The sequence below is a fragment of the Neofelis nebulosa genome, chromosome 3 (genome assembly GCF_028018385.1).
Source record: "Neofelis nebulosa isolate mNeoNeb1 chromosome 3, mNeoNeb1.pri, whole genome shotgun sequence".
NCBI lineage: Eukaryota > Metazoa > Chordata > Mammalia > Carnivora > Felidae > Neofelis > Neofelis nebulosa.
In genome coordinates this window covers 145881096-145904795 of record NC_080784.1, presented here as the reverse complement: position 1 = coordinate 145904795, position 23700 = coordinate 145881096, and the positions used below count along the sequence as shown (strand labels likewise).

The 23700-nt window shown below is 35.6% G+C and overlaps 1 protein-coding gene across 5 annotated transcripts in view; it reads right to left on the bottom strand.

Moving 5' to 3' along the window:
- Positions 1-750: 750 nt before the first annotated feature.
- Positions 751-23700, bottom strand: part of G3BP2 (G3BP stress granule assembly factor 2) — a 79085-nt gene continuing 56135 nt past the window's right edge. For 4 of the 5 annotated variants that reach the window (XM_058722260.1, XM_058722262.1, XM_058722259.1 and 1 more), the window contains exons 2-12: positions 18240-18358; positions 15736-15817; positions 14734-14907; positions 13523-13613; positions 12500-12602; positions 11768-11948; positions 10693-10791; positions 6229-6331; positions 4894-5022; positions 4222-4340; positions 751-3737 (exon numbers count right to left, since the gene is read on the bottom strand). In XM_058722260.1, the coding sequence (XP_058578243.1) occupies positions 3465-3737; positions 4222-4340; positions 4894-5022; positions 6229-6331; positions 10693-10791; positions 11768-11948; positions 12500-12602; positions 13523-13613; positions 14734-14907; positions 15736-15817; positions 18240-18334 (1449 nt within the window). In that variant the 5' untranslated portion in view covers positions 18335-18358 and the 3' untranslated portion in view covers positions 751-3464. The remainder of the gene's footprint in view (positions 3738-4221; positions 4341-4893; positions 5023-6228; positions 6332-10692; positions 10792-11767; positions 11949-12499; positions 12603-13522; positions 13614-14733; positions 14908-15735; positions 15818-18239; positions 18359-23700) is intronic. The other variant, XM_058722263.1, reaches the window with a different exon arrangement.

Genomic DNA, 23700 nt, shown 5'->3' with positions numbered 1-23700 from the left:
TTTTTATCCCTTCTAAAAAATGTTTTTCCCCAGCTATAAAGTTAGATAAGTTATTACATTATAATTACAATTTATAAAATCCTAAGTCTTACTTCCTTGAGAGTACTGAAATAATGACTTTGCTCCAGTACAAACTTGTGAAGACTGACTGAAGGAATCTTCATAAACAGTATCAGGAAAAATTCATTTATAACCATCCCTTTTAACAAAAGAAAAGTCTCAAGTTCTAAAATTACATATGCATTAGGACCTCATTTTTCATTTGAAATGTATACTTGTAAATATGACTAAAATAATTACTTTCCCTTTAATATTCTTCTAGAGCTTGACAAATTTGTTCCAATTTCTGACTTGGGTCTGTCCCTAACTTTAGATAACCTCAATCTTCCCATCCCTCTTTTCCTTTCCTTCTGAAATAGGAGGCAGCAATCCTTTGGAAAACTCAAGTTTTGGTTTTTCTTTATATAAATGTTTAGTAAGTAGTCTGCTTTAGATCGTTTTCACCTTCACTGAATTTAACTTAAATTAATAATTTAATATTCTTTAATTGTACACCAGTTAGCTAAGAGAAATGGGACAGATCTCTAACCATGTTCAAGTCTTACAATGAAATGTTTTACTTTTTTATGCATCAAATTTCACAAACAAGCAGCAGTTGGTTTTAGAACAATTCCTTGGCTGTTTGAAATGCAATAGGGAGAAAATACTTTGGAACACAAATCTACAGATTAAATTAGGGACATAGATAAATGCTGCAGACATCAGTAGTTTATTGTTTGTTTAGTCCAAACACATTCAAAATGGAAACTCAAAGAATACTTTTCCACCTGAAACAATTAAACTAGATTCTACTAGCATATAATGCTTAACACATTACAGCAATAAAGATGGTAATCCATTGTCTTCTATACCTACTAAAGCCAAGATGGTAAAGCCAATTTGGTTGCAATAGTGTCATAAGGATAGAATATTACCATCAAAACAAAACAAAACAAAAACAAAAACAAAAAAAAATAAATCAAAAACAAAAACCAGCAAATAACAGTAATGGTCAATGAATATTTTTACTCTGGTTCACTGAAAAGGGGACAAAATGTTAAAAGTCCACAGTACTGCAGGTGAACAATCACCATGTAAACTTCTCCATGTGATGTTTTAATGTTTTTTTTTTTCATGGTATGTAAAGACTGAAGCTGAATGGCTCTTTACTCTAATTTTCTATTACACTTAACATTTGTCATTGCTTTTGGTACCAGAAAACAGTTTTCATGGGTGGCAGGGCAATATCCTAGATTGGAAATTACATACATATTTAAAAAGGGAAGGAAAAAGAAATAAAAGAATAGAGGGGAAATATGCTATAAAAAAAAAAAACCAAAACACTGACAATAAACCACTTACTTAAAAGTAGTTTGAATAAAGGCTTCAAAACTCAAAAGTAATTTTCTGGTAAGAACTTCAAGTACTATACATCAGAAAGTGTAAAAGTGTTCAAACAGGAAAAAAATCTTTAAGCACCCCCCCCCAATGGAAACTATGAGAAATCTGTGTCCCCCAAATATATGCAATAGTGCAAGACTTTTCCCCAAACATGGAAGACCTCTTTCAAGGGGGAAAAATGGAGAGATTTCACTTATATTGCCCAGTACATGAAAAACAAAATATGTGCATCATTTGCTAGTTTACTAAATAGCAAACAGTTCCACAATCCAGAACCAGTTTGCTACTATGTCAAGTGCATTTTTTGTTTGTTTTTACTAAGAATGGAGAAGTCTTCCATGCTAACAAGCAGCTTTAAGTGGTCACACTTAATTTACCTCACTCCTAGCCTGAAACATCAGGAACTGTAATGTACCAAATGCTCCAAGCATAAAATTGGATATCCTTTGCCATAACTTGCGGTTTACTGGAACTTGCTATAAAGACAGACAATAATCCAGCAGCTACAAACTTTGCTCACAGAATTGTTTAGAGATTCATGTAAAAATAAAAGATGTCGTCCCAGACTTAAATTCAGAGCCACTCGGGTGCTGACATCAGTTCAAGAATTGTGCAAAATGAATGACAGTTCCCTGCCCCCCAAATAGAAAATGCAAACACTTAGGAGCTGCTGTTCTCTTCTCTGAAAATTGCAGTATCCTCACTTCAGGTTTACTTGCCGTTTATGGAATCTGACTGCTTTTAAAATGCCATAAAAAATGTACATCAAATTGATTGACTTTTCCAAGCATCTCTCAAGTGATACGCTTCAACGTTCACATTCATGCTAAGAGAAAAGTCAACAAGAGACTTACTCAAATGACTGACTTCCTCCTTCCCTCTCCCTCCCAAACACACACAAGACTCCCTCCCACAGAGAACACAAAGTTGTTAACTGAAGAACAAGGTAAATAATATGCTAGTCAATTTTACTGATTTTAAAGATACTGCAATTTTTATACACTTCAATGATTTTTCAACATTTTGCAGCTGTTTGGCTTTGCAGCACAGCAATTCATACACTATACTGTACAAAATTACCAGCAAGACTGGAATGATGTATTAATAGAAGGCACCATCATGCTTATTACATTACCAGAGAACAAAAATACAGTAAAGACAATTTTCACTGTACACAGCTTAAAGAAAGGAGAAAGGGGAGGAGGAGGAGTGTGTTCAGCAGCCAGCCATCCCTGTACTGAAGAGGGGCAGGTAGAAAAATCTTAGATATGGAGCTACTAAATCTGGTCTAATATTCAAGACCATAGCATTTAAAGTTCTGATTTCTGTTATTTAGTTCATAACTAAATGATTTCCTTCTGGAATATACTTGTAGTCTTGTTAAGGTTTATGTGTACACACGCTGGTCACAGCAAGCAGATAAAATGCCCTCATCATTTCACAAACTATTCTCTACTGGAAAAAGAGATGAAAGGTTTTTTCCCCTGTTGCCTCCTGTTGCAGATGTCAATGTTAATGAGTTCAGAGTACCCATTAGTGCATTTTGATGAGTGCATAACAAGTTTCTGTTGGGTTGTATTTTTGGGGGGGGAGCCAAGAAAAAAGGCAAGATTCTCCAATTGCACAAATTGCACTATTTGTGTTTCCAACATTAACAGGCAGAAACAGTAACACTTAAACAAAATGTGCAGCAGAGGATTTTTTTTTTTTTTTTTTTGACTCAAAGGACCTGAATTCAGTTGGGCATGTCCTTATAAGTTCATTTTGTTGTAGACAGTTTAAGATACGGTCATTTCTCAGTCCTTAATTCTCCAACTCTAGATTTATAAATTAACAATGTGAATCCTGTTGTGAAATTGGGGAAATAATGTCCACCTCAATTTAACTGATAACCAAAAGATGCTTTTCACATCAAAGAAATGATCAAAAAGGCTGTGTCACATTCCAAAGCCAAAAAAAAATTAACAAGAATGCAAACACGATGAATAATGTACCACTGCCAAGACTTTGCCAACAGTGGAGCTTCAGCGACGCTGTCCTGTGAAGCGACCTTCCATTTGCCCAGTTCCTCTTCCAGAGCCAAGTTTCTGTGCCATGCCACCTCTTGGAGGAGGTCCTCTTCCATCCCGGTCACGCATCATTCCACCACCCACTATTCCACGTGGACCGCCAGGACCTCGATCATTGCGCCTAATATCCCTGCGATCATCGCCACCACCTCTGGTTTCTCGCTCTCTTGCAGCTCTTGTTTTTTTCTCTTCCACATTTAAACGTACTTCCCCTCGAAACATAATTGGCTTTAAAAGGAGAGAAAATCATTTACATGGGCAGGTTAGACAACAATACAAATATATTCCCTTACTTACAGAAGTAAAAAAACCTAGGGGCACCTGGGTGGTCCAGTCGGTTAAGCCTCTGACTTTTGATCCTGGATCAGGTCATGATCTCACTGTCCAGGAGTTCGAGCACCGCACTGGGCTCTGCGCTGATAGCGCTGAGCCTGCTTGGGATTCTCTGTCTCCCTCACTCTTTGCCCCTCCCCTGCTCACACGCATATGCACTCTCTCTCAAAATAAACTTCAAAAAATAAATTAAATGATCCACATCTCAGACTTTAAAGCCACTAACAAATCTTTATTCTTTACATTAATACCATTTCTAATAAACTACTTTTAGCTTTACCATTAAGAAAAGATGTTCTATGGTTTTAAAATGCACCAAGTTAATGTTACATACAATAGGAATAATAAAGTTTTGAACTATGTACGTCCTTTCACTTACTTTTGCAATTAAGATTCTCTGAACTGGTTCAGAGTCATCAAAAACCACAAAACCAAAGTTTGGAAGCTTGCCCCCAACACCCTTGGTATTGATGCGAAGTTCCACAACGTTTCCAAAACCTGTGAAAATATATATTACACCAAGGGGATTAAACATTTTAATAGAATACTCTGTAGCTTTAAGTGTTGAGGAGAAATAACCTTAATCTACTTGAACCATTTCAAATAAGGTGCAAGCTGCTACACCCAGTGACAACTGAAGTACATTCACTCATACACATAAAGATGCTAACAACTAGTCTGACCGCTTGTTACATTACCCTTCTGAATTGGTCCTTTCAAAAGGAAAGTTACCTGCATAGCTTCACAAAGACAAGGACATTTTCTATTTCTGACTTATATTTGCCAAAAGAACCCTATCCCCAAATTTAAGAGCTGAATCAGCTCTTTCTTCTAACCTCTATCACTAGGCCAGTCAACACTCAGTAGTCACAGGGAAACATCTAATATAACCTTCTACTCACTTCTGATCAATTAAAGTGATTGGTACCTAGAGATACACACAGTATATAGAGAGATAACAAGTTTTTTTTTTTTAAAGTTCGAATTATATTATGAAAAAAGCTCTATTCCCCCCTGCTCAATTTTACAATAAAGCAAATAAACTACTCACTCATGAAGAACTCTTTCAGTTCATTTTCATCAATATCATGTGGCAAGTTACCAACAAAAAGTTGATGACTGTCTGGATAGCGAATTATTCTACGGTTGTCAGATTCATTCTGTTCAATATCTCCTCTGCCTGAGAAAAGGAATAGGACAGACATTAAAGTTTATAATATATAACAACCAGTTCAAAGCAATGTATGTATAAAAGATACTCCTGTTTTAGTTTAATAAGATAGTGAGCTCCTTGAACAGAGGTGGAAGTGCCTATTATTAGTAGGTTAGTTAGAAAACAACATGACACTAAGTATAAAGTGAGGGTATTGACTAGATTGCTAAAATTCCTTCTTCTAGATCTACTGGTCTGATTATATGAAAGTCCAACATTAGTACAAGTATTCCTCCTTAACCAAATTCTTGCCATCATCCAAGAACCAAACAAATTTCAGATAGTGAGATATATTTGTTCTAAGTATTTGTTTAGCATTTTGAAATTTACAAATTAATCTTTGGTTGTATAAAATTATAGCCAAATCAGTAAACTTAATACTAACAATATCTCATTTAAATAGGCTAATATACATTTTAACGTGCTCAAATTTATACAAAAAATTTTTATTTGATCCTCTCAATAACACAAAACACAATGAGGCATATAAGAAAGGCATCACACAAGAAAAATTTGTGTAGTAACTAAATGGCATAAGAGAAACTCATAATTTAAGGCTCTCACCCAAGATCATAAGCTCGAGCAATAGCAAAGCTAGGACAAACCCCAGTTCCCATGACTTCGGGTTTATTAACGGATCACTTTATTTTACTTTTGTGGGAAAAATTACATAGGCTATTGACGGACACGATCTCCCACCTCCTCCCCAAAGCAATCTAAACATACTTAAAGAATTCAAATAGAGGTGCTACGTATATTAGCTAACAATGGAAACAAGTCAAAAATCATGGCAACTTACTTAATACCTAAGACAATCAAAATAAGAAGAATCGGGGTGTGCTTATTGTTTATCTGTGAAGAGATAAGAGTGCTAAGTAAGAGAGTAGGTTATTGGCAGCTCGGTTTTGAATTCTTAGAACCAGTGACAATAACCAAATAAAATCTGTCTCAAAATTTTTACACTTTCAAAATACATGTCTCCATCACATGTCAACTACTCCTCCCCTGAAAGTCAGTTGTTCTACCCCAGCCTGTACCTTTAGCAAGTTAAATCTTTTGAGAAATTTGGTATTAAAAGGAACTGCATATAAAACACATTATAGTTCTTTAAGTTCAATCTTTTCCAACTTTCCAAGTGCTAAATGCTGAAAGGCCACAGAGGGGCTGACTCACCGGGTCTTGGTCCTCTAGGAGGGAAACCGGGTCGTTCTCGAGGTCGTTGTTCACGCACCCGAGGTGGCTGAGACTGAACTTCTGGTTTAGCTTCAACTCTTGGCTAAAATACAAGGAAAAAAATACATTATAAATAAACTCATTCCACAGGGGATAAAACAACTAAAGCAACTACCAGCAAGTCATCAGCAGACATAATGGTCATTTTAAGCTCAGAATAGTTTTAACACAGTGTCCTATGTATGTGAGGAATAAGTTTTTACAAAGATATTCTGTACCAATCTAGGACTGTAGGGTAGGTTTGTTTTCCCATTCAAGGATACAGAACTCAAAATAAGCTGCTTTTACAACCACGTTTTTTTCAATAACTTTACATCCACATTGAGACAGCATTAAAGGTACTGCTACAAAAATCACAAAAATGCAAGATGAGCCACTCCATGTAAATGCATATGCAAAATAAAAAATCAACTTTATTCTAGACAAAATTATGACACACACTTTCTAATTATCTAGTTTGCTGCCCCTCAAATGTTACCAGTGCTTAGCCAATGTTCTAAACTCCACCCACAAACCTTAAAAGTATTTAGATAGTTCAAATTATACAGTTTAGCTTATTCTAAGCAACTAAAAATACTACCTGTAAGTTAAAATTAAATAAACAAGACAGAAACATGTGTAAAGCACCTCAGAATCAAGGAGTCCTTCAGCACCCTACTGTTCTTCCATATAGGAAAGGAATGCAAGACCCCAACAATTTTCTTTAACTGCACCCGTGGGAGGGGAGGCTCAGGCAGGGAGTAACAGAACTTTTCAAGTTGCCTTCCAAAAATTTCTGCCAACTGCCAAAAATTACACACATATAATTAAAATAACTATTTTAAAACAAAGGAACATCTGCTATTACCTTTTCCTTAATACAGTGGCATTTTCAGTATTCCCAAACTCTTCAGGCCATCCACTGCCCAAATATTTATGGTCCAAGGAAGAGATAAAACATATGCACCTTCAAAGAGTGCCGAAAACACTCAGCAGGATATGAAGAAAATGTCCTCCAAGTCAGAAAACTAGTGATTTCAGTCATGTCTTTATGACTGATCATCTCTGAGGACCCCAGTCCAGCCAGTGTCTCAAATTCTTTCATCATCTATATAACTGATTACTATTATAACTTGCAAGGTCAAATTCTAATACAGAAAGTTATAAAGAGTTACCCTTCTTTCAAAAGTGACGATTTACTGTAAATGACTTCACCCTCTGTAATCAAAAGGTACAACAGTAGTTTTTAACAGATGTGTGTATCTCTTCCCAAATTTTTTTTCCATGAAGACTTCCCATTTCCCTCAAGATGAAGTTGCTCTCCCCAGGGCACCTAGGTGGTTCAGTCGGTTAAGCATCCGACTTGATTTTGGCTCAGGTCATAGCATGGTTTGTGAGTTCAAACCCCATGCTGGGCTCTGTGCTGCTTGAGAATTATCTGTCTCCCTCTCCCCTTCCCAGGCTTGTACTCCCTTTCTCAAAAATAATAACGTTAATTAAAAAAAAAAAAAAAAAAAAAAAAAAAAAAAGATGAAGTTGCTTCCCATGTTCTAGGATTTTGCTATTTTAAAAATAATTTCAACTCTCTTCAGTTTTCTCAATTATTTACATTTATTCCTATAAGGACTGTATCCTAATTCATTTCTACATCACCCAAAACCAAGCACAGCGATGTTAGGCACAGATGTTCAGTAACTATTGCTTCATTTAGAATTAAATTACATTTTTAGTTTTTCAACATGTAGGAGAATGTTCTATGTCTGACAAGGGGACCTATGTTATAGCCCTGAAACCACTGTGATCTGTATTTGCAGTTTAACACTATATGGTAATTTGACCCAAAATGTGATGCCTGAAAAAGGCAGTTATGTTAAGTTTCACTAAAGGGGCCCTAAAAGTGCCAACAATTAAAGAACAGACAAACTCGAACAAAGTTTGATGAAGCTAGTATCCTTGGGAAATTAATAAAAATAGCAAATGTACCTTTCAATTTAAAATTCTCAGAAAAACCTGACTCACTGAATGCAAATGTTATCAAAGAACTTAAGAGGTGCCCTCACTGACCTGATTTACATTCTTTTCCAAATTAATTACCAAAAACAAAAATAACTACACATACCAAAATAGACAAGTTCTTCATTATCCTTTAAGGATTTAAAATTAAAAACAAATTTAAATAATTTACAACATCTTTTCAATAATTCATAGTGACTCAGCAACGTGTCAGTAGATATTTGATGATGCCAGTGTGAAAAAATATGTAAACCAGTATTCCTTTCAACAATTCATATATGTCAACTAAGCCAGCTGTGAATTCATAATTATTCAGGCTCAATTTCATGATTAAAACGATTTACTCCGAATGAGATAAAATGGCTAACATACCACATACTATACTTTAGAGCCTTAAAATTAATTCCATATAACCAGAATGTGTGCTCAGGTGACAAATCTCACAAATGAAAGTCAAACAGAATATGAAATAAAAATGGAACCATCAAATCAACAACAGCAGGTAAAACCACTACTAAGTCCTTCAACTAAACATAAGCTAGTTAGATAAAGTTAGATAAACTAGTGAATTTCTAGACAAAGCCTTTTTACCATGAAATTAACTTACCTACTTCTAAATTAATTCCTACCAATACCCTACAATTAGATTTAATTCTTTTTATTAAACTGTGTTAAAAGTGATAAGGAAATGGACACTACACCAAAGTAATAAAATAAAATCGAAGGATTTATTAAATCTAGTGGAAAAATCATGAATCCATTCTAAATATAGCCTAAAAAGAGCAGAAAATTATTTTAAATAGAAGTTTAAATTGTACCTGTTTAAAAATGTGTTAATAAGGGGATGGGTTGGAAAATACCATCTAGTCTCCTACAACTAAAAAAAAAAATTTTTCCCCCTGGCCAAAAAGCTAGGATCTCATGTAATGTAATTCAGACATGCCTTAAATACAGTACTCTTCTTTGATGAAAATGGAGATACATTCCCCTCCAATGGGCTAAAGAAACCTATAGGTTTACATGAGTCACAAAGGGACTCTGGTGTCCAACTACATAAATTCAAAGTCCAGCCCTATGCTATTTATACAGCTGTCTGACCTTAGGCTGAGGTACTCTGGGCCTCAGTTTACTCATCTGTGAAACAGGAATAGTAACAGTAAGCACCCTTACAGGGTGACTGAGGATTAGGTAAGAATGAATATAAAGTGCTTTGCACAATGCCTGGCACAAACTGAAGACATAATAAGCATTAGCTGTTTTATTTCTTAACTGGAAGTTTAAAATAAATGTAGCCAACACTCAGAAGATGAAGTAACTATCCAAAGGATTTCAAATGCAAATCTGATAAGAAATCAAGAATTTCAAAAGAAAATTCAGAAGTCACTCATCAGGTCTTCAGATGGGTTGAAAAGCACAACCAACACCTGACAAATTAGTTTTCTTCAGTAAGACACAATTCTGGTTTGTAATCTGCCATTATCCAACATTTCCTGAATATGTTAACTGGAAAAAAAAAACAGGTACCTTGAAGCCACGTGCTCTATTATGTAGCTGACTGTGTGTACCAACACCATAAAGGCTGTCTTAGGATTACTAGCTACTTTTTTCAAACCTCAAAGTTTCACTGTTTACAGCAAATAAGAGGTTAATGTACACTAACCGTTTTAAATGTAATTTTCTAGTGGAATGAAGTCTGATGCAAAATGTAGGAAAAAGAATAGAATACCCATTATCTGTACTATAGAGTTAAGTAAATTCTAATTTAGTTTAAACTGTACCTAATAAACACACCAGGTAGCCAGTGTCTTATTTTCAGTGTTCTGAAAGCTCTGAAATGGGTAAGATGACAAACAGATGAAAAGCAGAATACTGGAATGATCAGTTAAGTGAACACTACAGTCATAAGTTGGTACAGGCTTCAATTAAATGGAGTGAACCACTTACAGACTGAGAGTTTAGGCAGCATAGTTTTTAAAGTTTTCTATTTTTTTAAAACAGTGATTTTTTTTATAATGCCATACTACTTTGTGCCTTTCCAGATTTCTTCCCTAAAACATTTTCACTAAATAAGATTTAAAACTTTAAAAGGAACATTTTTGTTATTTTAAGAAGCCTTTTAAATGACTCTATCTATCTATCTATCTATCTATCTATCTATCTATCTATCTATCTATCTATCTATATTGGTAAAACCAACTTAGTGTGTATTTCACACCCAAACCCCAAATACTACCTATGCAGATGATGAATGGAGATTTGGCATTTATTTAAAGTGGGTGCACTGACATTTAATACAGTATTTTTGTATATTTAATCCATAATTTCTGATCGACTCATTTAAAGAAGTATAAAAGAGATAAGCAATTGGCAATGTAACAAGGATACAATCCAATGTGTTCACAGATCGGTTACCTGTGAGACTGGTGCTTTAACATGGGGTGGAATTCCAGAGGAAGAAACAGTACCACTAGGAGGCAGGTTTTTACTGGTCACTGAAGCCCAGGAGAAAGCCTGCAGGAAATGCAACAAACCTAGACTACTAATCATGGAAAACCACCAACATTCCTATAGGGAAACTTCCAAATATATACTTTCTTTTCATTTCTAAACTATTGTTCTATATTGGAGGACTCCTCAAAAGAAAGGCACACACACACATGCCAGTCTATGTGCCAGCTTTCAAAATCTCATTATGCAAGATTATCTGTTTTGTCTGAACTACTACATAAATCCACAAGCACGTTCCTATATGCTCTAAGGAGATGAGCAATGGCAAACAAAACCACTAACTACACATACTAGAAAAATAAGAACCTAATAGAACCAATTCCTTCCCCTTTTGGGGAAAGATAAGGTGTGATGGTGTTGAGGGGAAGGATAGGAAAGAAGAGAGTACTCACTGAAAACTTTAACAGACATTCACAAATTGAACAAGGAATCTCCTCCTCTCACTACCCAAATATACTTTAACCTTCTACTTTACAGAAAGATAAAAGATGTTTTAGGTAGGCTTAAATGATACACTATGGGTGTCACTCATCTTTCCAAGATCATTTAATTGGTGGTGTAAGGAAATTGCTCCCATTTAAACCGGAAATAACAGGTACCTCTTCTTTTAATAGGCCAACTTGTTTAAGTTGGGAAATTGCATGACTCCAGTTGCATTCGTGCATAAAGGATTTCTACAGAATGAAGAGCAACTCTCAGTTATATACATGGACTCAAATAATCTCATGTAAGAGACTGAACACTGCACACAGACAAGGATTAATTGTAAGTTTCGCTCTTAGGGATATTTTGAGGGGGGGGTGGAATACAAAGAAATTTCCTCAGGATTACAAAAAACCCCACAGCTTTCATATACATAAAAAAAGCATGGTTTACTATATTAAACAATTTAACATAATAGAACAAAGGTCATGCTTCATTAATGTCACCAAATATAAAAGTGTGATGTCACAGGCCTAAAGAGCTTCTTTGATCTAACCTTTGGTGGTTCCTGTGGCAGAGAAACAGGTTCAGCAGGAGGAGGAGAAGTAGACTTCTCCTCTAATTCTTCTAAGTTCTTCTCCTCCACTTGTGGCTTTAGTTCTTCAGTCTTTGTTTCCGATTCTGGCTCAGGTTCAGGTTCATGAGAGGACTCTTCCAAAGGTTCCTCTATGCCATTACTATAATCAAATAGTTTATTCATTTTTCAGTATGAAGGAAACAATCAGTTTGACTAAAATAAAATGTAGTATTTCTCTAATCTAATGTGCTTAACTAGTAATAAACTGTTTTGAAACAAAAATCCAGTAAGAACTAGAAGGTAGAAGGGAAGGCAGAAGAGAATGACAGTCTTGCACAGCATTTCTTTGATCCTGCTATTTTCAAATGGGAATACTTAATTACTAAAAATGTTTACTTCAATACTAACTATAAATAAACCCCATATTTATAAAAATAAAATGCTCTCTGTGTTGTCCCAAGTATTCTACATCAGCAGTAAGTAATCACTGCTTTGGGCAAAACCATGTTCAATTTTCTATATAAATAAAACAATTTTTCCAAACTTCTTGCATATATATATACTATATACTATATATATATGGTACTAAAATCCTGGCTTGACAGGTAGCTTTATCAAGAATTTACTTCTAACAGTAAGTCTAGAACAAAAACCACATTACAACTACATCGTAATTTAGACCAAATTTGGCCATGCAAACACTATTCTTACGCCACAGGATGAGCTTCATAGTAACCACTATCAGCATTTTCTTGCACAGGTTCTGGGGATGGTTGCCTTTCTTCTTGTTCCTCTTCTACCTCATCTTCTGATTCTGACAATATATAATACACATCTCTTTTTTAAGAGGCTCAACAAACAATTTTATATACATATTTTTAGTGTTTAAGGAAGTGATATAATGGTTTCAAAAATTGGCCTATTCCTTACTAAGGCATTCAATTGCAGTATTCCCTGTTCTCTTAAAAACCGAAGAGCAAGCAAGATGAAATTTGGTATACATTCTATTTTAAAAAAAGATCTAGGGGCAGGCACCTGGGTGGCTCAATCAGTTAAGTGTCTGACTCTTGATTTCAGCTCAGGTTGTGATCTCACGGCTTCTGAGATCTAGCTCCACACTGGGCTCTGCGGTGACAGTGTGAAGCCTACTTGGGATTCTCTCTCTCCCTCTCTCTCTGCCCCAACCCCCGCCATGCTCACTCTCTCTCAAAATAAATAAACATTAAAAAAAATAAAATTAATTTTAAAAGATTAGTAAGAAAACGAAAGGTAGAAATAAATGACATTAAAGCCGTAACTGTTTGTTTCCTTTGTCACAGCTAATCAATAGTACAATAATGATAAGAAAAGGAAACAAACCGATACATATAAATGAAGGATCAAAAAAAGAATTGGGATAGCCAAAAAACTGACAGCCAACAAAGACACACTAAGTGGAAAAAAGCAACCTTTGAACCATTGTAACTGCATTTTTATAAAAGAAAGTATTGCTAAGGATAGGATCCAGCAAAATTCTGTAACAGGCACCAAACTCTTGTTTATAGAGAATAAGACTGAAATTTTTTTCACTTTCTATGTCTCATTTTTATATAATGAACATCTATTTCTTTTTAACAAAAAGGAGAAAGGGGAGTTTTGACTCAGTTACAATAGAGGCAAACTTGTGTAAGTTCTGCACTTTTCATGTCCTTGAAGAGCACTGATAGAATCTTTCTATCTTGAAAGTAACCTCACCTTCATCGAGCTCTGGTTCAGAATCACCAAATACTTCATCTTCATAACGAAACATATCATTGTGAACATAAAACTTATTTGGAACAGATCCCTACAGGAAAACAAAATTCAAATATTCCATTAAATACCAATATATTTGGCACTGCATAAAAAGAACAAATTGCAGGGGCGCCTGGGTGGCTCAGTCAGTTAAGCATCCAACTTCAGCTCAGGTCACGATCTCACAGTTCGTGAGTTCGAGCCCTGCATCGGGCTGTGTGCTGACAGCTCAGAGCCTGGAGCCTGCTTCCAATTCTGTGTCTCCCTCTCTCTCTGCCCCCTGCCCTGCTCGCACTCTGTCTCTGTCTCTCAAAAAGTGAATAAACATAAAAAAAAAAAAAAAATTAAATAAAAATTGCGTGGCATATGTGTTATCTATTTTAACACTACATAATTTAAAAAAAACTATAGAAATATAATATAGACTCAATGTGATTTTCCAAAATTGAACATGCTGTATTAATATAAAGTACATTTGTAAAAGACCAAATATTGGAACTCAAGAAATGGCTACTCAATAGAAGAGAACTAGGACTAATTAACAAATGAAACTTTTCCATTTTAACATAACTTCTTAAAACAAGATACTTTTTGTATTATGTATATAATCTTAGTAACCTATTTATACATTTGTGTCAGCATGACTTTTACTTCTAAATAGGCAAAGTGAAAACAATCAAAAAATAAATAGCAAAGTGTATACACACCCACAAAGCTCAAATTATAGCTAACCCTAAACAACACAAGTTTGAACTGCACTCCAACTTACACATGACTTTTTGATAAACACAGTAATGTACTGTAAATGTATTTTCTCTCATGTAATACCATTTTCTTTTCTCTAGCGTACTTTATTATAAGACTACAGTATAGAATACATATAACATACAAAATATATGTTAATCAACTGTTTATACTATCAGTAAGGCTTCTGGTCAATGACAGGCTATTAGCAGAGTTTTTGAAAAGTCAAAAGTTATGTGTCGATTTTCAGCTGCATGAAACGCTGGTGCCCCTAACCCTGGCATTGCCCATGTTTATCAATGGGTCCAATACCAAGCTCTCCAATTTAGCTACATGCCTATCTAAATCTGTAAGAAACTCGGAACACTTCAAGCAACTAATAACAATCAAAATCATACAAATGAAAATTGAGTGAAATGAAAACTTACTTCAGGAGCCAGAACAAAGGTCTGCATAAACTTCCGCTCTGGCTGTCCACTGTTAGATAGCAAACCCATCACCTGGACAACTACTCCATCACTCAAAGTTGCATGAGCATCCACATGACGAATTTTAGTATGACATTCACTGAAGTTCAGAGATAATACTTTGTGGTGTATATCCTTTAATAGGAGAAAAGACATACAAACTCTTATGATACTGCATTACTTAATACCACAGACTTTCACTGATTTCCTCACAACTCTAGAATATTAACTACTTAATCTTTCTGCCTCATACTTAATACTGCAGACATTCACTGATTTCCTCAGTCAGAACTCTAGAATATTAACTACTTAATCCTTCTGCCTCATTTGAATCCATTCCACCATGACACGCATTACTGCCAGACTGATGCTCCTAAACCACCATTTTCAACAAGTCACAGCTCTCTAGAAGAGATCCCTATGGCTGCCTCCTATTAAGCAGTATTAACAAGTTTTATATAGCTGTCTCCCACTGTTCTGTATTAAGTCTTTAGTCATGCACACAAACTATGTTAACTATTCCTTGACTTCAAAACTGGTTTTACTTTACTGTGTGTTTTCTGGTGCCATTTCTTCTACCTTCAATTTCCTGTTGTCTGGTAAGGCCAAATTCTGTATGTAATTCAGAGTCTAGCTAAAGTCCCACATCATCTACAAGGTCATAAGGTACATTTGGTTCTGTGCATCCCTGTAACAGAAGGCTTAGCCCATATTTTTATAAACTTAATACATTGTTCTCAACTGTTTCATGTATAAAATACATCAAGGATAGATAATAACCGATCTTCTCCTTGGTACCCAACCCAGTGTACTATCTTGTTTCAAACAAAATGGATATTTATAAGAACTGAAAGCACATTTAAAAACTATTGTAACATACATTCTAGTTACAACTAATGATCACTTTCAAGAAGAAATCCATGGGCACAAAAAATCTAAAATGTGTATGAAATCGATACTTACATTTTGGCCATAAACAGCTTCCTGGGGCTTTCCACTAGCATCTACTCCACCATGAACATAGGAAGAATTCCTTCCATAAAACCTATAAGGCCAGTGATAATTGATTAACATTCAAATCTAAGAGGCAGCAAAGTTCTGGTTTAAAAGAGACATAGCTTGTATGTCTGGCTCCATCTCTCATTAGTTGTATAATCTTGATGAAGTTACTTACGGTCCTTAAGTTCAGTTTCCTTGGTCATCAAAAACAACAGTAACTACTCCATAAGGCTGTTGTAAGGATTAAGTGATTAATGACAGAATTTTTAGTGTTCCTGGCACTCTGAATATACATGCAATCATTTGCTATTCTCATCTAATTCCTATCCAATCTTCTTAAATGAAAGAATGAGATATTCAAAATACATTCTAAATACTGATGCTGTAGTAAGTAACTGACCCAGTTTTCCCTTCAAATACAGTAACTCAGTTATCTAGATTTGTTTGGGAATCAGATGCTGTTTAACATTCTACTCAAAGTTCCAAATGATTACGAATTCCAAAGGCTTAGATTAAAACAGTTTAGTTAGATTTATAATAATTCAAACAATTCAGAGACCAAATAAGAAAATTTACATTTCATTATCTATTATATCATTAATATTTTATACTGTTCTTAAGTACATGATAAACTAGTGTTTCTACGGCATTACCTAAAGCAATTAGAATATCCTTCTAAATTAAGATTATCAAACACACAATGTTAATTCTTTCATAAAGAGAACTCAGCTCCTATTGTTAATGAAACATGTAAGACTTCCTCTATGCCAAGCAAAGTTCTCTGATTGCCCTCACAACCTCATTAAATAAGCGCTCTTTTGTAAATGAGCAAACTGAGGTTCACAAGAGGTTAAATTAACTCTCCGAAGACTACACAAGTGGGGTAGTAGCTAAGACATGAAATGAACCCAGACAGTCCTGCTCTATAGTCTATGCTTTTAACTACTATCTGTATTTTTAAGTTTACACTATTTTCTTGTAAACATGTAACTTCTGGCAAACTTTCTTGCAAACATGTGAACTTCTATCATTTTTCTGGAGCACAATTTGGCTGTAGAGTGTATGTAAGAAATGTCTTAGAAATGATCATACCTTTGATTTAACAATTCTACGTGTAGGAACTTAGTAACTAGAAAGGTGCACAAAGATACACGTGTAAGGATACTCACCAAAGTCTGTTAAAAAGTAAAAAATTATAAATACTTTTATTTGAAATGATAGAGAGCCTTAATGTCGCTACAAAAAAAGTTCCCTGTTTAATATCTACGTTATATAAACACTAAATTTCAGACAAGGAAAGGCCCTATTAAGTCCATTCTCCCCTCCCCACTCTAAACTCCTTTACACACACTGTCAACAAAAATGTCTTTTATTTCTTTTTTTTTTTTTTTTTTTTAATTTTTTTTTCAATGTTTTTTATTTATTTTTTGGGACAGAGAGAGACAGAGCATGAACGGGGGAGGGGCAGAGAGAGAGGGAGACACAGAATGGGAAACAGGCTCCAGGCTCCGAGCCATCAGCCCAGAGCCTGACGCGGGGCTCGAACTCACGGACCGCGAGATCGTGACCTGGCTGAAGTCGGACGCTTAACCGACTGCGCCACCCAGGCGCCCCATGTCTTTTATTTCTATAATTAGAAAAATGTACAGGTATTTATTTTTGGATTTTTTTTTTTTTTTTGAGGAAGGGCATTAGTTATAGAAACAGGTCTTGAATAATGCAAGGCATATTTCAAAATCTAACTTTAGAATGTCCTTAGAAGAGGACCTAGCTAAAAGAATCCAAGTCCTTTTAATAGCTTTTCCCACATGAAGTGGCAATGATTTATCCTTTAACTCATGTGGCTGGTACAACAAATAATTGCAAAGCCTAATCCACCTGCTAAAATACACAGGAAGAACAAAAATTATAAATACTACTTACAATATAAATCAATTTCATTTCAAATTCTAGAAAAATTCTAGAAAAAATAAGCTTACAGATGTCCAACTCTTGCCAAAATAGTAAACAAGGCTACTGTTATTGTTGTACAAAGGAACAGTATTTTGCAGATCAGAAGAAATTTTCACCAGTCACTTAAATGATTCATTTTCTAACACTGCTATAAGAAACTTAAAAGACAACTTACATCCATAATTTCAAACTGCAGATTAGAATCCATCAGTTGGTCAAGCCCAAGAAAAACACTCCACATTATACACATGTACATTTTATACAAATTATATAAATGTTGTATTTTATACAAAATACTCAAGAATATAATTGTGTATGTGTGTATGATGTGAAGCGTTTTTCTTACTGCAGATTTCATTTTTAAAAAAATCGGTTTTAGCCATCAGGCAGTTGAAATATTGGATATGGTTTGCAAAGAAACAATCAGAACATGAGACAGGAAAGACGAAATATATGTAGTTCTACTCAAGAAAATAATCTAAATAAAAATACCAAATAATCCATTCAGAATTTACCTGTGTAAATATTCTGGAGCTTTATTCAGCAAAGTATAATATTGCCTCACAAACTCCCGCCCTACAAGCAGCGGACTGGGCTTCTCCATAACCATTTCTTTGCTGCACAATGTCAAATGCTAAGGGAGCAAACACAAAAATGATTATTAAAAAGTCATGTTCATAAACTTTCAGGAAGGAAATTTTCTTAGCCATACAAATAGGAATAAAGAAAATTAATGCATTTGTTTAAAAGCAATTTATAACAACAAAATCATAACTTCCCAACAACTACTGGTAAATTCCAACATTCACAGTTCCTTCATCTCTATTCCTCCAGAGAGGGTGGGGGTGGGGAGTGTCACACAGTTCTTTCTCTTATTCCCAAGAGGGTACTATGCTGCCTCACACAATGAACACCATAACCAAGTCTTTCTGTCCACAGTACCTTTCTCCTTTTGGGGACTATAATCTATGTCCTTGGATTCCAATGGTTTATTTTTAAAAGTCAGACAAAGGCACCAGTTAGGACCAGGAGATTACACTTATCATGGGAAACTATAGACTTGTATCTTCTTTGTATTCTCTCTCCTTGGAATTATTTCACTGCCTTCAAAATGATAATGATTACCATAAAAAATAAGCAATAACCTGGTGCACCTGGGTGGCTCAGTCGGTTGGGCTGTCCAACTTTGGCTCAGGTCATGATCTCACAATTCGGGAGTTTGAACCCCAGATTGGGCCTCCAACTGTCAGCCTGTCAGTGCAGAGCCCACTTAGGGTCCTATGTCCTGTCCCTCCCCCACCCTATCCCACTAATGCTCTCCTAAAAATAAATAAATATATTTTAAAAATTTTTTAAAAATCAGCAGACAATATGTTTTACATTTGGCCTACGTCCAGTTATTTCTTTCCATTAACTAAGTAAGCATTTACTACATTGCCAGGTGCTATTAATAAAGGGGATACCTGATGAACAAGATTAAGATAGGGCTAAAGAAGTTTATAATCTACCCAAAAACCAAATAATCCAGTGAAGAAACGGGAAAAAGACATGACTAGACACTTCACCGAGAAAGACATCCAGATGGCCAACCGAAACACGGAAAAATGCTCAACATCACTCATCATCAGGGAAATACAAACCAAAACCACAATGAGATACCACCTCACACCCCTCAGAACAGCTAACATTAACAACTCAGGCAACAACAGATGTTGGTGAGGATTTGGAGAAAGAGGGTCTCTTTTGCATTGCTGGTGGGAATGCAAACTGGTGCAGCCACTCTGGAAGACAGTATAGAGGTTCCTCAAAAAATTAAAAAATAGAACTACCCTACGACCCAGCAATTTATCTACTAGCAATTTATCCACGGGATACAGGTGTGCTATTTTGAAGGGGCACATGCACCCCAATGTTTACAGCAGCACTATCAACAATAGCCTAAGTATGGAAAGAGCCCAAATGTCCATCGATGGATGAATGGATAAAGATGTGGTGTATATATATATACAATGGAGAATTACGTGGCAATCAAAAAGAATGAAATCTTGCCATTTGGAACTATGTGGATAGAACTAGAGGGTATTATGCTAAGCCAAATAAGTCAGAGAAAGACAAATATCATATGACTTCTCTCATATGAGGACTTTAAGACACAGAACAGATGAACATAAGGGAAGGGAAGCAAAAATAATATAAGAACAGGGAAGGGGACAAAACATATGAGACTCTTAAATATGGAGAACAAACAGAGGGTTGCTGGAGGGGGGATGGGCTAAATGGGTAAGGGGCACTAAGGAATCTACTCCTGAAATCACTGTTGCACTATATGCTAACTAATTTGGATGCAAATTAAAAAAATAAGTAAAAATTTTAAAAATGAAAAAAAAAGTTTACAATCTGGTGAAATTTATGAAACAAAACAAAGAAGCAAAGGGAAAAAAATAAGAGAGACAAATCAAGAAACAGACTCTTGGGAGTGCCGGTTGGTAGAGCTGGAGACTCTTGATCTCAGGGTTATGAGTTTGAGCCGCACATCAGACATGGAGCCTATTTTAATAAGTAAATAAATAAATAAATAAATGAGGGGCGGGAGGAAGGGGAAAGAAAACAAACAGACTCTTAATTATAGAGAACTGATGATTACCAGATGGGAAAGGGGTGGGGGGACAGGTACAGGGTGATGTATAGAAGCACTGAATCAGTATATCATACACCTAAAATTAACGTAATAATGTAAAGTTTATAATTTGTCGTGGAATATAAACAAGGACATAGGGAACAGAATGGTTAGGCACTATGATAAAGTACTGTTAAGCTCAAATCTCAAAGGCCAGATCAAGAAAAACAAACACAATCAAAGCAAGGGAGGGAGGGTTTGTGCTGACAGGGAGGGGGCTTAAAAAATTAAAAAGAAAACAAATAGAAAATAAAAATAGAAACACAATCACTTACTTTTTTCATGTTTATTTCTGACAGGGAGAAAGAGAGAGAGGGAGAGAGAAAGGGAGACAGAGGATCTGAAGCAGGCTCTGCGCTGAGAGCACAGAGCCCAAGGTAGGACTCAAACTCACAAACCATTAGATGGTGACCTGAGTTGAGCCAAGGTTGAACACTTAACTGACTGAAACACCCAGGTGCCCAGAAATACAATCACTTAAAGTAAATGCCTTACAAGGTGCCTGTGTGGCTCAGTCAGTTGAGCATTTGACTCTTGAACCAGTTCAGGTCATGATCTTGCAGTCTTGAGATTGAACTCCCAGTAGGGCTCTGCGATGAGTGTGGAGATTGCTTGAGATTCTCTCGCTCCCTCTCTCTCTCTGCCCTTCCCTTCCTTCCCCTCCTTCTCTCTCTCAAAATACATGAAACTTAAAAAAAAAATTACTTACATGATTATAGCCCCCAGAACAGTCAAAATTATAACATTAAGAATCAGAAAAGAGAAAAAAAAGTAAAAAGTTAAATATTACTTGTTTAAATATATATTTATAATTAAACATCCTTTCCTACTACACTAAAAGTACTGGAAAAAATTCACAGTATCTATGTGTACCTATAGGTCAACTGGGATGAGTTTAAATTCCTGCTTAACAAATAAATCTCAATGTAGGTTTCCTTTAAACAAAAAACTTTACAGCCAAAAATAAGCTGCCATAATCATTACAACTGTGATAATGTTTTTAAATAAAAATCAGGTTATAAACCACAGCAGAGCCTATAGGAAGACTGTAGCTCTGTAGCTCCTGTGTGGCTCGGTCGGTTAAGTGTCTGACTTTGGCTCAGGTCATGATCTAGCAGTTTGTGGGTTCGAGCCCTGCGTCAAGTTCTGTGCTGACAGCTCAGAGACTGGAGCCTGCTTCAGATTCTGTGTCTCCCTCTCTCTCTGCCCACCCCACCCCCCACTTGTGCTGTGTCTCTCTCTCTCAAAAATGAAAAAATTAAATAATAAACATTAAAAAAAGTTTTAAAAAATGTAGCTCTATATAATCCCAGTGACTCCCAATTCAGTTTTCACATAATGCTCTCTCCTTTTACAACTGTCTTGAAATAGTAAACAACAAATCTGTTTAAATTTTTAAATAGCATCTTACTTGCTTTCAAAAATAGTGAATCCAAAAAAAGAAAAAAAGTTAATTCACTGCTTCCAGTGGCAGGGTCTAGGGATAGGGCAGTGGCAAGAAGAAGCCCCTGAAGCAGCTAGAAGAGGTAAAGTGAAGGCCATGGGGGAAGGCTCCTCTGGCCACAGGAGGAATGGAGAAATCTAGCAAAAAGTAAGCAGTTTCTTCTGTCTCCATCAGGAGATAGTGATCCTTACTGCTGTTTAAAACATCTGCATTCTCTGCCATAAAATCTGTTGCCACCAATAGGTAGAAAGAAGTGTTGTGTTGGAGCCTTCTGTACATTCAGGAATAAACTTTGGAAAAAAAAGAAAAAAAGAAACAACATACAGCGGGGGCTCATCTCTTTATTTCTTGTTACTTAGCTATTTCTACCTTACTCTGAGGTCAGAGCAAACCCAACCTAGAATCCTGCCAGTCTGTTCTTCAGTCTTTTGTTCTCCCTTGAATTCTGTACCACTTACAAATAAACCAACTCATAAAAAAAAAAAAAAAAAAAAAAAAAAAAAGAGAGAGAGAGAGAGAGAGAGAGAGAGAGAAAAGAAAAAATTCACAAAGCAGAATCAGATACTGTCATTTCAGGTGCCATTAGTTTCCTCCAAAACCTAAAACTTCCAATAAGGATTAACACCTAATGCATAAAAGAACTCTCATTTGCTATATAAAGTAACAAAGCTAAAGCTACACAGTATTTTTATTTTGAATAAGTGTGAAGTACTTATCTAGTAAAATTAATGTGAAAATTATATATACTTTTTTAATGTTTATTTATTTTGAGAGACAGAGAGAAAGAGAGAGTAAGTGCATGCATGAGCAAGGCGGGGAGGAGGGAGAGGGAAGAGGGAAGAGAGTCCCAAGCAGGCTCCTTGGGCTGTGGTAAAGTTAATCTCACAAACTGATTTCATGACCTGAGCTGATAATCAAGAGTCAGAAATTTAACCCACGGAGCCACCCAGGCACCCCTTAAATTTGCATTTATAATTCATGCACAGCCAGTGTATATCACAATCTAGTCAAGAGGAAAAACAAAAGAACCAAATTACACATTCAGAATAAATGTGATTACAAGAACAACTGTGCAATTCTTATTATTCACAGCAAAGTATTCAACTCATAGGTAAGCAATTTCTGGGATTTGGGTCCTTCCATTTTTTTTTTTTTTTTTAATGATCAAAAAGAAACCTCTGAACATGGGACTAAGAAAGATTTTAACTATCTAAGACCATGAAAGAGTTAGCTTTTGGGATCTCAATTTTCTAATTTATAAACTGAGATGTGATCTCTGGTCAAACCTACAAGACGATACAGTTCAACAAAGATAGCCGAGATTAAAGGATTCTTCTGTAAAAGGGAATCTTCATGTGGTTGTTAGCCTGTAGCACCTTCAAAGATTAAGAGCAATTATCTAACATCTTTTTGGATAAAGTAAAATTCTATGTATTAAACCCCACTTTTTCCTATGAACATTTGAAAATATGGAGATTTGTGTCACACTGGGATGCACAATATAAATTCACTTTTCCATGTCAATTAAAAATAATCAGTCCTATCTATTCATCCAAATACCAACATGATTATATGTGGCCTCCGAGATATAATTTACAGAGCCTCAACTACTTCAGAGATCATTCTACTTTCCAACTTTACCCCACTTAATCCCCGTGTATCTTTATCAACATCCTTTTATTCATTCTTGTTTCTTAAAATGTTTCTTCTCCATTTGCCTAGACTAATTCCTGAAGCATAGCTACTCCAGCTCTCATGGGAAATTGCTCTGTATCAACTGGCACTATCTTTTCTGAATCTCTTAATACCAGTGAGAGAGGAGTGGAGGAAAGAAAATTAACACATATACACAAAT